The sequence below is a fragment of the Rhinichthys klamathensis genome, unplaced genomic scaffold (genome assembly GCF_029890125.1).
Source record: "Rhinichthys klamathensis goyatoka isolate OS25496 unplaced genomic scaffold, OSU_Roscu_1.1 h1tg000059l_1, whole genome shotgun sequence".
Classification (NCBI taxonomy): Eukaryota; Metazoa; Chordata; class Actinopteri; order Cypriniformes; family Leuciscidae; genus Rhinichthys; species Rhinichthys klamathensis.
In genome coordinates, this window is record NW_026606604.1 from 4,409,353 (window position 1) to 4,423,630 (window position 14,278).

The following is a 14,278-nucleotide window of genomic DNA, read 5'->3' on the forward strand; positions in this document are numbered from 1 at the left end:
ACCTCACGGTCCCCTCGGGAAATTTCTTATGTGTGCTTTTAGAATGGTGATGTTGGATTTTTGTCAAATTTATTCATTTATTCAAACAAACGAGGTTTGATTGTATTTTCCTTAATTGCGACTTTATATTTACCAATTGTGACGATTTCTTGAAATTGGGATTTAGCCAAAAATACCACACACTTTGTCTTAATCTCATAATTGTTAATTTATATCTAAATATGTTGCTTTATATCTCCATTATGACATTATGAAAATCATTTGCTTTCAGTATTTAAACAAATAAAACCAGTTTTGAATAATTACTTGTTCTGAATTCCCAATCCTTGGTAAACAAAGTATTTTCTCAGTTCACCCTGATACTTTCTGTGCCTCTCCCTCCTCATAAGCAAATAAAGATGCTACCTGATCTACCTGTTAACACAATAAACAGCTGTGGATTCAGATGATGATATATCTGACATAACAACAATGTTTGAACAATCTCCTTTTCAAATGCACGTTAAACTTGTCTGTGGGAATGTTAAACACAGTTTGAGGCTAAAATAGTTTATAGCACTCTTTGTCCTTCAGTGGCAACTGCATTATGTCTCAGTTCATGAAAAGATTTGTCTTTGGTTTAACCCCCTGAGGTCGGATGACGCGCGGGCGCGTCAACTCAATGTTTACTCAATGTTTCTATTAATATCTCCGCGATTGTGTAGCACACATAAATGGTTCTGATTTTGCCGTAATCGACAGATTCTCAGCTTCAACGTCCTTATTCTCGCGAGATCATATGTGACTCACACAGAGAGCAAGAGGGAAGACAAGATGGTCATTCACCGTGCGTGATTGGTGGGCTAGCTTGCCTGTCTGCATTTTGTGTGAAACCAACCAATAGATGCGGTTGAAATCCCTAAGTACCCTCCCATCTCCTCACAGTGAGGAAAATACCAGCTGACATGGAGAGAGAAAGAGTAAAAAAGTCCGCGAAAGAAAAAGTCTGCGAAAAAAACATGGCAAAAATATATATAAAGAAGAGGAAAAGTAAGAAGAAGACGAGGAGAGAAAATGGCGAAGACATTGACATTGAAAGACGCACTTGCGGCGATTTTGGATAGCAGCGACGAGGATGAAAGGCGAGTTTCCGAGCCTGATGGATTTTCTTCTGATGAAGATGAGGATTATGATCACAGAAGAGATCCAGTTGAGGACGGGTAAGCGTATTTATTTTATAAAAACCTCGTTCGCATGGTGACCATCTTGGCTAAAATAAGCTGCGCTGTGCTGCTTTGACAAATTGACTGTGCCTTTAGCAAAGTGTTTACTTTATGTAAAAGTTATTTTCTTGTGTAAAACCGGGGTACACTTACAAATAGTAACGTTGTAGGCTGTTCTTGCTGGTCTCCTTATGATAACTAATGTAATATTTATTCACCTCAATTCACAATTTGAATAACATTAGGCCTATCTCTTGTAGTGATGAATCGATATGGTTTGGCCATTGACCTTTTTTATCATATTGTTTATACTTGTATAGATGTGGCTTGATCTTTCATATAATTTTATTTATGTTTAGTAGGCCTATATTTATACTGAATGTAAAATTATAAATCTCTGTGGAGTTTTGAAATGGAAGAGACAGTATTCCCACATCTCATTCAGGTGTTATTTGCTGTGATTTGGGGTGGACAGGATAGCTAGCACATGTAATAAATTGGAATAACGTTAAAATAAGTCAAATCCTCACACATCTTCCACATTCTTGTTAGGTGGAGATTGGTTTGTGTGTGTGTGTGTGTGTGTGTGTGTGTGTGTGTGTGTGTGTGTGTGTGTGTGTGAGAGAGAGAGAGAGAGAGAGAGAGAGAGAGAGAGAGAGAGAGAGAGAGAGAGAGAGAGAGAGAGAGAGAGAGAGAGAGAGAGAGAGATGTAAACTTTATGTTTTTGTGTTTTTTCAGAGAGGATTCACAGCTACCAGGGCCCAGTGTAACACAGGCAGCCTCACCTGTGCCTGCCACCAGGTCACCACCAGCCCCTACACCGCAGTCATTCTCACCAGCCCGGCCAGCCAAGAGGTTCCGTACCCCCCAGCATCAACCAGCACCCCCACCTACACAGCAACCATCATCACCAACCCGGCCAGCCAAGAGGTCCCGTAACGCCCAGCATCAACCAGCACCCCCACCTACACAGCAGCCATCATCACCAACCCGGCCAGCCAAGAGGTCCCGTAACGCCCAGCATCAACCAGCACCCCCACCTACACAGCAGCCAGCTCCACTGTCTTGGAAGACGGAAAAAGACCCAGACATCGCTCCCCCTGTCTCCAGGTTTCAACCAGCTCGAACACCAGGGCCACAGCTCAGCTCCACTTCCACATATACACCACTCGACCTCTTCAAACTTTTCTTCCCTGTACAAATCATACAAACACTGTGCCAAAACACAAACAAGCAGGCTGCTAAACAAATGGCACAGGGAAAGAAATATAAATGGTTAGATGTGAACATAGGGGAGTTTTACAAGTACATTGGACTGCTTCTGTACATGGCCATGGTGAAACTCGACAGCATTGCAGATTACTGGAGACAGAATCACTTCTTCTCTTTGCCACTTCCAGTGCAGATCATGCCACGGGACAGATACAGAGCACTTTCTTGGAACCTTCACCTTAGCGACCCTGAAGAGGATGTCCAGAACGACAAAAAAAAGGGCACAGCTGACCATGACAAACTTTTCAGACTGAAACCCCTGATGAACACCATCAAAAATGCCTGCAAGTCATTTTATCATCCTCACAGAGATGTGGCTGTGGATGAAAGAATGGTTGCATCAAAGGCCAAAACTGGGATGACGCAGTACATGAAGGCAAAACCGATAAAGTGGGGATTCAAGTTGTTTGTCTTGGCAGACTCACGGAATGGCTATACAGTGGACTTTTCCGTTTACACCGGCAAAAGTGACATCCCCTCTGGACATGGCCTTTCCTATGATGTTGTGATGTCCCTGGTACAACCAGGTTACCTTGGCACAGGCTACCACATTTACATGGATAATTTTTATTCAAGCCCCAAACTCTTCAGGGCTCTCCATGAGCAAAAATTTGCTGCCTGTGGGACCTACAGGGAGAACCGCAAGGACTGCCCTCGGACAACAAATAACGCCCTCACAAAAAAATCAGAAAGAGGCTCCATAAGATGGATCCGGGACGGGCCCCTCATCTATGTGAAATGGATGGACACGAGAGAAGTATCAGTCTGCTCCACACTTCACACAGCACACTCTGGTAACACTGTTCAGAGGAGGGTGAAACAACAAGATGGCTCTTGGACAAAGACATCAATCCCCTGTCCCACACCAGTTTTGGCGTACAATGAACACATGGGGGGAGTTGATCATTCAGACCAGCTCATTCAATATTACTCTGCACAACACAAAACAATGCGCTGGTACAGACACCTGTTTTACCATTTTCTGGACATTGCCACCACCAACAGCTACATCCTCCACAAGGAACTCTGTCTGGCCCAGCAAACAACACCCATGACACACAGAGCTTTCATGGAGGAGCTGACTGCTGAACTCTGTGGTAAGCCTCTTCACACTGCTCCGGTCCCGGTACCTGCAGGTCATATTCCTGTGCCAATTGCCGTTCATGCAGCAGATTCTTCCACAAAAGCCACCACAGGTCGCAGCAGGTGTGAGCATTGCCAAAGCCAAGGCCAGAGAAAGGACACACCTTGGAAATGCAGGGAGTGTGGTGTTGCGCTTTGCATGCAGCTGGACAGAAACTGTTTTGCAGCATGGCATGACAGCTGAAAAACTGAAACATGAAAACATGCACATTGTGTAAATATTGTAAATAGTGGTAAGTTTATATATATATATATATATATATATATATATATATATATATATATATATATATTTCTAATATATAGTTCATCTTTGGTTTGAATTTTTTTTTTGACATGTAAAACATGAAAATGTGTACATTTTGTGAATATTGTTAGTAGTGAGTTTTTTTCACAAAGTAAACATTTTGCTTGAAAGAAAGACCTGTTGTAATGCTACTTTTTCATTTGCACACATCCCATAAAGCTTGATATGTAGTAGGAAGTTATTTTAGTCCTATTTTATCTCAGTCCCTCTAACATTTGGTGAAGGTAGAGTCACAGACAAAACTTGTACTAAAAAACGATTTTTCAAAAATGTCACTTTAGACAATGATTATTCATTATCTACTATTTTATTCATATATTACACTACTTTTGTGACCCTAAGACTTTGGGAAACCCATTTCAAGGACCAAAATAATTCGTCCACATGAGTAATGGTATGTTTTCACAAGAGATTTGAAGAATTTCAAAAATCGGACTTAAATTTTTCACCTTTTAGAGACAGGTTATCCCTCTCTCTCTCTTTAGACAATTCTCCAGGACAAGTGGTGAACTCACCAGTAAGAGAGCTGGGTTTTCTCTGCACATTTTGATATAAAACATGTGGGATTATGTTATGTAATTACCTTTAAAAGGTGAATTTAATAAGATTTGTAAAATCGAAGGAAAAAGTGAAAAAATGCCCTTAGACCTCAGAGGGTTAAAACACTGCCATTATTGATGTCTCTGATCCAGTTTGGCCTTGACAAACTCCACAATAAGAGCTATGCTGTGCTTTGAAGAGTCTGTGTAAACTTTTGTCCTTTTCAGATAAAGATAATGGAGGGGAAAGCAGAATTGTAAAATCTGGCCAACACACCCTTATTAGCAAACAGTCTCGCTCTATTCTCTTCCAAATGTCCTAGCTTGTTTCTCATGAGAGTTTTGTCCTTGGCAGTGACAGGGATGTTAGTGATGTGAGCACTGTGTTTATCCACCAAGGTGGAACCTAAGAATGGACTGCTAACTGAAGTGGTTTCAGATTGTTTAAGGTCTCTTTCTTTTTTCTGTCTGTTTCTTCATGTTGGTCTCTTAACTTGTGGTTCTGGTTAATTTTTCTCCCTCTGTACCCTCAAGCAGACAGGCCTCCCGTGGCTCCGAGATTGGAGAATGAGTATACAGACCCAAACTGACCCGAAGAAACAAGGGGCGTGGTGACACATTCCAGCCGCCATGCCTCAGGGGCTGCTGACAGAAATGACAAACACAGGTGGGGAGTTTTGGTTCAGCGCAGCAGACCTGGAACCAAAGCTGAACGAGAGGCCAGGAAAACTTGACCTCGCTGAAACTGCTGCACGGTGGCTTCCCTTCACACATACACACACTGTATGCTCCGACCCCCCTGTATATTGTGTGAATGTAGACATTGTTTCATACCAGTGAGGTGGAAGAGGAGGCCTGTATACAGATAGGGGTGGATGGGTGGGCACATCAGTTTCATGGGGATTTATTCAAGCTGTCTTAAGGGAAACTTAAAAATAAGGGAAGAGGCCAATATGAGGATGTAGGTATCATTATTCAGCCCTGATGTGTTTGTTTCAGAGTCACTTGCATTCCATTCAGGCTTCTCACAATCATGGAAAAACTGGAAATGAAAATAGTTAATGAGATTTCTAGGCCTGGAAAATACATAGAAATTAATAAAATCTTAAACGAAGTCAAAGACAATTTTGATAGTAAATGTTTTTAGCATTTCAGGCATAAATTGATGAACATAATTAACAGTGAATAAATTAACATTAACCTAGATTAATAAATGTAAAAATGTTGTGTATTGGTTCATGATAGTTTGCTCATGATACACTATTAAAGCAATGAGCCTTTTTTCAGTGTTACCTTTTTTTCTATTTGTTCAGATAAAAAAAAATCACTGTTAATTTCACTTTGCAAGTGCAATCTCCATAAAATTATTATTATTATTATGTAAATACAGATTGTAGACCTTATCAGCTTGGTTCATGAATATTAATTAGTTGATGTAAGGTTCACCCAGTGGTCCCAACTGAAAGGCAAGTAACTTAAGTGAGGGCTACCCATAGCAGATTACCACTTATATACTGATTGTATATTCATGCAGCCCAAAGCGACTGGTTAAGACTATTTCTTGGTCTTAAAGACCATGTGACCGGGTGTAATGTTTTATTTCTATGGTGATTATTTCACAAGAAGTAGGGGAGACATGTCCCTCCAGAATATATGAAAGACTAGAAAAGTCTTGGGAAAGTCATGGTTTAAAAGTGTGGGAACCTTGTCTATTAGTTCTGCCACAACATTTATAAAGTATAATGTTTCTCACCAAATGTCTCCATGTACATATTTTAACCACTAAAAAAAGAAAACCCAAAAGCTTTCAGTTGTTAACTACTTTTGCACACAATTGGACTAACTAATTGCTCTTGTGTAACATTGGAGGAGTGTGGTAACAGGAGTCCCCCTGGGCCCATATGCTGGGGGCAGATGGACTGCGGGTTATTGAAGGATACGTTGAATATGATCAACCACTCCAGACCGCCCAGAACAGGTGAGGACCACCAGCGTGAGCTGATCTAATCTCATTTAAATTTCATCAGCCATTTCTCTAAACCATTTCAAGTGTGTTGTGCATGCTTTCATTATAAGTGACTGAAATGTTTATCTAAATCTGCCTCATGTCTTCATACTTGTAATTTCTCAAATCAGCAGCTTTTGCTTAAATCCTAAGTACAGACTCTACAGCAACCAGACAACTCAAATTTATTCCTGAGCCTTTTCATCTGAGGGGGATTTTCAGTGGCTTATTTTCATTTACACTGAGAGGTTTGTACTCACTCCCATTTATTTCCTCTAACACTCCTGATCGTTATAGCATTTCTGGAAACGTTCCAGATGTGATTGTATTTAAAAACAAATCCAAAATGCAACACTAATACCATTATAACCCCTTTAAAAACACGAGTAAGGAATGCAAAAACTTTGTCTATTATGTATACACGCACACACATATTTGTACACAGTTGCGCTCACATGTACATGACGACAGTCATGATTTTAAAAAGCAATACACCCATTCTTTACAACCCGCACATAGATGCATATCGTGCGTCTTCAGTGAGATAATAAGAGAATAATTGAGGCAAGAAAGAGGAGAAGGATATCTGATGTTTGCAGTGTGGGGGATGAGGGTGTGTTTTGTGTGTACGGAGGGGGCGAGCTGTGGGGGCGGAGAAAAAAAGTGCTGGCTCGCCTCCAGCGCTGACGAAAGCTGCTTAACCCTCCCAGTTACCATAGAGACTGTCAGGCGCAGCCACCAGTGAGAGAGAAGGAGAGCGAGGCAGGGAGAACACCAACAAGCAAAGGCAGCAGATAGAAGTAGAGAGGAAAAGGACAGAAGCAGTTAGAGACAAGGTAAAATAAAGGGAGAAGAAGAAAGAAAGAAGAACAGAGGGTGCAGTAGATAGTGGCAGAGATGGAGGTTCAAAACGAATGCAGTGAACCGCCTCCATGTGACCCTCAGCCACCAGGAAAGCTCAACAAAGCCGCCTTCAAGCTGTTCGGCAAGCGTAAGTCCGGCAGCAGCATGCCGAGTATTTTCTCTGTCAGGAACAAAGGGGAGTCCACCGGTAAAGCCGCTGGCAAGACACTGGAGCTTGTTAGGAGCAAAACCCATGATGGCTTAATAACGGACACTCCGTCAGAGCTTGACGGCCACCGGAAAGAGGAATCTGCCAGTAGCGACCAGCTCCACGCCGGCACGCCAGATGGTGTATCCAACGCCCCCCTCCGCAGCTCCATCACCAAGTCTTTCAGCTTCTTCTCTTTACTGCGCCGGAGCAGCAGCCGTGCAGGGGATGGAACTACTACTGTGGGACGAAGAGGACGAGGGCTTAAGGGGCTGTTTAGCAGCATGCGTTGGCGGCGGAAGCCCCAGGTTCAAGAGGACTCCTTGGAGGTAGCTAAAGAGGTGAAGGAGGGAGACCTAATACTTTCCTCTAGCTCTGGCAGCGTGGAAACAGAGAAGGACATGACACTGACTCTTGAGCCCCTGCCGCAAGTATTTGAGAAGACTCCTCTCCCAGGGGATGCTGAGAAATGGAAGGCAACGTCTATGCAAGAATTACAGGGTACTAATGAAGTGGAGTGTGGTTACTCTAGTCCTCCTCTTTCCCGACAACATACAGTCACTGAAGAGTCTCCTACTCCTTCTCCAGTCCGAGTCCAGACAGGAGGGCTTCAACATGATAAACACAGCGCTTCAGAACTTTTGTCCTCCATTCCGACCTGTGCTTTGACCCCTCCAATGGAGCACAGCACAGCTGACCCACAATCCGAACAATCTGTGGATCGCTTATGCTCCATGTTCACAGATGTTACTTCACTAAAAAGCTTTGATTCTTTAACAGGCTGTGGTGACATCATCGCTGACCCAGAAGAGGATTCTGGGAATGGGGGAAGTGCCACGAGCAGTGGAACTGGTAGCAGTAGCGGGGGCTGCATGGGTCGCAGATTAAGTGGAGCCGGGACGAACTCTGAGAGATGCTCTCCTGCCAAGCCTCCACTTCCTCCCCAGGTCAGTAGTCTTACATCTATCCATGCTTCTTGCTACATTCCAGCCCACCAAAGACCACGTGCAGCCCCCAAAAAGCCACAGGGTAGTGGAGTTGTTGCCTACATGGGTGGAGGGGAGGAGATGGCTAGTCCTGAGGGTGTTGATGATGCTGACATGCAGGGTCTATGGCATATGTTGCCCCAGAAGGTTGAAGACTCACCAGCACTACGACGTACAGAGCCTGTTTTGCATCATGCACCAACCCGTCTTGAGAAGAGGCCACCTCAAGTGAAGGCACTTGGGCTCAGTAAGATCCCTGTGAGTGGAGTTTGCAAGATGGGAAAGCAGCAACCCTCTCGTCCCTCACCTCCCCCTGTTGATAAAGAACTCCAGGATGCCCCACCAAGTGATGAAGGCTACTGGGACTCTCCCACACCTGGCCCAGAGGATGAGGACAGCACCTTTCTTCGTCGGGACGGCCTGCTGAAGGACAGCTGCTCTGGAGATGCGCTCTACGACCTCTATGATCCCGACAGCCCTAGTGCTGCTGGCTCAGACGATGATGTGAGTTCACCAACAAAATCTGCAGGTGACCTAAAAACTAACTTGCCTTCCCCAAAATTCTCGTCTTCTGTCACTTCCTCATTCCGATCCATGAAAGGCAGCACCAGCTTACCACGAGATTCCAAGATCCCCATTAGTGTGAGGCAAACACCTCCATCCCACTCTTCCAGCCAAGGAGCGCTGTCTTCTAATCTTAGCCCCACTTCAACCACCCCGCCTAAAAAGACAGATGCCCCACCACGCACTCGAATCCCTGTCTCAAAGGTTCCTGTCCGTCGTTCTGGCAACAAGAGCACCCCCACCTCACAAAGCAGGAAGTAGAAAGCTTGGAGGCCCATCAGACATTTCTGACAATAGAAATCTATCACAAGAGCTTTAGGCCAAAACAATGTTTTTTTTTTTTATATGAAGCAATCAACCTCCACTTTTTTTTATTTCACCCGTCTACTGAGGACTATATCTGTTACTATAACTGTTTTTACATTTTTTAAATGAATTGTGATGTTGCATATTACACCCTAATATAATTAAGATTTTTGTAGAATGCACTGCAATATGTAACACATGACATTCATAATAATGTAAGCTTGAGTTTTTTTGGGGGGGTTTTACCTTACCAGCCTTTTAAAGAGGAATAATACAGTGAGAATGCTGATCCTAAGAAGAATGTTTAATATCAAAAAGCTTCTCATTGGAATAAGTGAAACTGTGATAATTTCTTGCTCTGTCATCCCATTAGCACTGTGTAAAACGCAGCTGCGATCTTCATCTCTCTAGTATTTTACATGTAATGCATTTTTGAACTGTGTGAGATGAAACCAAGCACTTCTGACACTCCTAAATAAAGCTGCATGGAGTCTTGTACACTCAAACTGGATCAGGGAACACAGCCTTTTGTTCGAGACACTCTTTCGTATCACACAACGTGACTTCCTATTGATATTGATGAAAAGAAAATCGTACTTTTTATTGAATCTCCACTTTTGTAACTCTTTTATATCGGACATGGACCTCCCGGTGACCTCACTGTGGATATGTGTGCACTGCTTGTTTAGTCTTTTGGAAAACACGACTTGCAAAAAATAAATCTCCGGATCATGAGGATCCTCCTTTTTTCACAGTGATTTGTACTACTCTCGCTAACCTGGACATACTGAGCTGGATAATTTTGAATGTAGCATGACATCACTCTACACACAGGTCTGTTTTTTTGCCTGCTTACTGCTCAATGAATAAAGGATAGAGATATATGAAGAAGCCCATGTGTATCAAGAGTTAAATGTCTTCCGTCATGTGGTCGTTCTCCTGGAGATGTCATCACCCTTTGGCTCTCAGATTTGTGAGCAATCACTGCAGAAATCATTTGCTTAATCAGTGTTTTTTTTCTTCAGTTTTTATAGTATAGAAATATCAAAGTATCCTTAAAATGGATCAAATTGTAATTTTTAAAGTATTTTAGAAGACAAAAATAGTGATTAAGAAAATTATTTTTGCATTATTTGGCTGTTTATTTTTTACTGTTTTTTAAAAGCTCTTCACCACTGGGACATTTTATTTGTAAGCTGTAAAACATTTTCTCTTCAGAAGGTCCATGACATGCCTTCTTTCTTTTATGATATGCTCTCTTTCTTTTATGATATGTTCCCTTTCTTTAAATTGTGCATTATTTAATAAATAAAACAACTCTCTGTGTACATCCAGGAAGTGGACATCTATCTATCAAGTGCGAATGCATGCATCATTTTCCACACACATAACAGGGCCATGTGGGCAGCTTAGATGTTATCTTGTTTTAATCGCAGAGACGTAAAGAGCATCGAGGTTGTCTTTTTTCCAGCTAGCCACAGTCTGCTGGGATTTAAATCCCACCCGTTAGGAAGGAAGAAGAAAGTTGGTCTGGGTTCAGCTGTCGGTGTGAATCCGGTTGACAAAGGGAGGTGTTTACTGTGGGTTATGGGGGGAAATTATGGGCTTCCATTGTCATGGATCTGTTATTGATGTGGTTTTGGGAGAGTGAGGTGAAAGAAGGAAGTGCGTGTGGAGTGAGTACAGATAAGAAAGAGCTATGCTCGATTTAGTGCTTGTTCATTAAGGCCAAGTGGATGGAGACATGGATGTGTGTGTGTGTTTCTGAAGGGGGGATTTGGTGCAGTCCCAACAGTAATGGTGCAGCGAAAAACATTCAATCCTGAGCAGCTCTCACTGCAGTGTGAGCCGCTTCTTATGTAAAAGTCTTATGTAACACCATAACCCTCTGATATCATCCCTACATATGAGAAAACAGCTGGAGTGTGTGTATGTTTATGTGTGCAAAGCTATTAACTGCCATGGTCTAAAGAATTAGTTAGCATTCGCCATGACTGCGCTGTAATTGGGTCATCTGGATTTACCCTTTAAAATGTGTTTTATCTGTGTGTGTGTGTGTGTGTGTGTGTGGTAGCAGAAAAATAGACATTACTGCTGTATGCATAAGCAGAGCTGGCTGTGAGTGTGTTTGTGTGACTAATGGTTGGATGGCCTAGTTTTCAAAGACCTGATTCTGTGAATGAGAGAGAGAGAGAGAGAGAGAGAGAACAGGGTCAAATGGAGAGAAACGTGGTTTATTTACAAAAAAAAAAACATTAGCGTTACTATGCTTCAGTGATGGTAAACTACGGTAATTTGGTATACCATGATATTTTATATTCATATGATATTTTATATTCATATATCATAATTTTTAAACTGTACTTGTTTTTGTGTACTTACTTCAAATATACCATGGTATTAACGGCATGTTCGAAAAAATGGTAATAAACAGTGTTCACAGTGGAATAAATGCACTGTAAACATCGTATGTCTTCGAATGTGTTGGTGTGTTGGTGTATCAACGAATGTGGCTGACGGAAGGGGGTGGCTTAACCTGATGATCCCTGAGCTCATATTCTCATTAGCTCTCATCGCACCTGAGAGCCGGATGGGATATACCCAAATGGCTTGACACCCGAAGGGGCTTAGGGTCTGTTTAATAAGCTCAGAATCTGTTCCAAAACCAGGACCAGAGGCAGAATCATTAGTGTGGTATTTCAGTAACATGCTCATGGTATACTCTGTTTAGAAATCGATTGTGCTTACCAAGGCTGCATTAAAATAACTTATTTCTATTTTAATATTTGAAAATGTAATTTATTCCAAACCTTATTTTCAGCTGCCATTACTTCAGTATTGAGTGTAACACGATTCTTCAGATATCATTCTAAAATGCTGATTTGATGCTTAAGAAACTTTTCTCGTTCATGTCCTGGGAAGTTCGTAGTCATAATTATCATGTCAGGTGTGTTCAAGTCTCTTTGGTCGAAGCAAAAAAAAAAATTTAGTTCTACTTAGAAAATGCTGAATAAAGAATGCGCATGCATGTTTTTGCTTTAAGTTATGAAGGCACTGTAAATTGAATCATTAGGCTATACAGTATATATGGTGTTGGGTTCAACTCCTTTCCAACATGACTTGAACACACTATTATTACTATCAAAATTGTAAACAGTTGTGCTACTTAATATTTTTGTGGAAACTTGATACATTTTAGTGATTTTTAAACAGAAGAAGCCTTAAAATTTTAAGTTTAGTCAACCTAAATATCCAAGTTGTCAATTGTACTAATTTCACATTTCGAGTTGACTTACTTTTTTAAGGTGAAATAATAATTTGTTTACAGTTTATATCTATATATATATATATATTTTTTTTTTTTAAATAGGCACTTATTTTTTTAGTAGACAGTAAAAACCTACATTTCATATTTTTAAGAGCCATAAATTTGGCAAATTGTCTTAAAAAATCTACTAATGAATATCTGTGAATTACTGTACATGTTGCTTTTTGCCCACATAATATTGTAGTTTCTGCATCTCCTTGTTCTGTGCTTGCATCCTGTATCCTGCGGCTTTTGTTTAGCTTGTGCTAGGGTGAGAGAGGATAGAAGAGAGAAAGCAGAAACAAAAAAAACTGTGTTATGGAGTGAGTGTGAGCAAGGGGGTCTATTTAGAAGGGGCTTTGCTTGGGTGGAATCAAATTAAATTAGATTACAATGAACAGAGAGAAGATACATAAGAGTGCATTTACACAAACAAGTGAAAGAAAGGCAGAGAAAGAGTGCTGTATATTCAAGACTGAGTGGAGGATTGTCTGAAGTAAACCCCAAATGGCAAAAAAGCCATCTGAATAAACTACATTTGTGGGCTGATATGATCCAGCTAAACAATTCAGAAACACACAATAGCAACATAGGACAAATACAGCATTTCTCTGAACAACTTGTGTTAAAAATCCATGGACAGTTTCCCTCACGCCCCTTTTTTCTCAGAAAGACTCTTTCCTTCATCTCCAGGGGAAACTGGAAACGGTTGCTTAAAACTTCTCAAGGGTTTGCCTGCTATCCAAGACTGAACTTTTGTTTTGTAGCTACTTGAAGTGCTGTGAGTGAAACACTCCCTGTTTTTCCTGTTTGTCTGCTTTTAGTTGACATGTAACCTGATACAGAGTAATATCTTTTGCTTTCTCCGCTTCCTCTCTTTCTCCTCTTTTCCGTCCTATTTCCTTGCTAAAAGCCTGTCAAACAGAGAAAATTCATGATTTTTGAGGCAAGTGGATTCTGAATACAGCTTCCAAAGAAAATTATTTATATCCTCAAGCTGAATGATTACTAGGTCAATAGTGTTAATATAAAACGCTATAGCTGAAATCACTCTTGTATAGGTCACGTCTAAATTTGACCCGTCTGGGCACGTTTAAACGACAATGATGTACTAAAAAATTTTTTCCTTTGTGTTTTTCGGGATAACTTATGGGTTGGGTTATGGGGCTAGGGATATGGTTAGGATTATAAAATCAGGATGAGCCATGACGTCACCATTTTCACAAATTCGCATTGTTGTAGTTTACACAGAGACGATAACGGTATCGTTTTCAAAAATGTGTATTTAAAACCCGTTTTCTAGTTAATTTATAATTGTATAATGTATGATTATTCAAATGATTAATAATAATGTAATATACATTATTGTTAAAATGGCAATATGCTAAGCAGATTTTCCATTTTAATAACTAATTTAAGAATTGAATAATCCAAGAAAATTATACTATATTAAAAAAGAAAGGAAATTAAAATTCCAAATAGTAAGATGTATGTATATACAGTGCATATAACTTTTATTTATCTATTTATCTATTTTTTTTCTTGGTCATGATGCCGGGCACGAAGTGAGCGCCAAGATCACCCTCTCAGAAAATA

General features: G+C 41.0%; 1 protein-coding gene across 1 annotated transcript; it reads left to right on the forward strand.

Annotated features, from left to right (window-relative positions):
• Positions 1–7,191: 7,191 nt before the first annotated feature.
• Positions 7,192–10,705, forward strand: amer2 (APC membrane recruitment protein 2). Its single transcript, XM_056249008.1, has one exon. It carries the CDS (start codon positions 7,366–7,368, stop codon positions 9,328–9,330), a length of 1,965 nt encoding a protein of 654 aa, XP_056104983.1. The 5' UTR covers positions 7,192–7,365; the 3' UTR covers positions 9,331–10,705.
• The last annotated feature ends 3,573 nt before the right edge of the window (positions 10,706–14,278 follow it).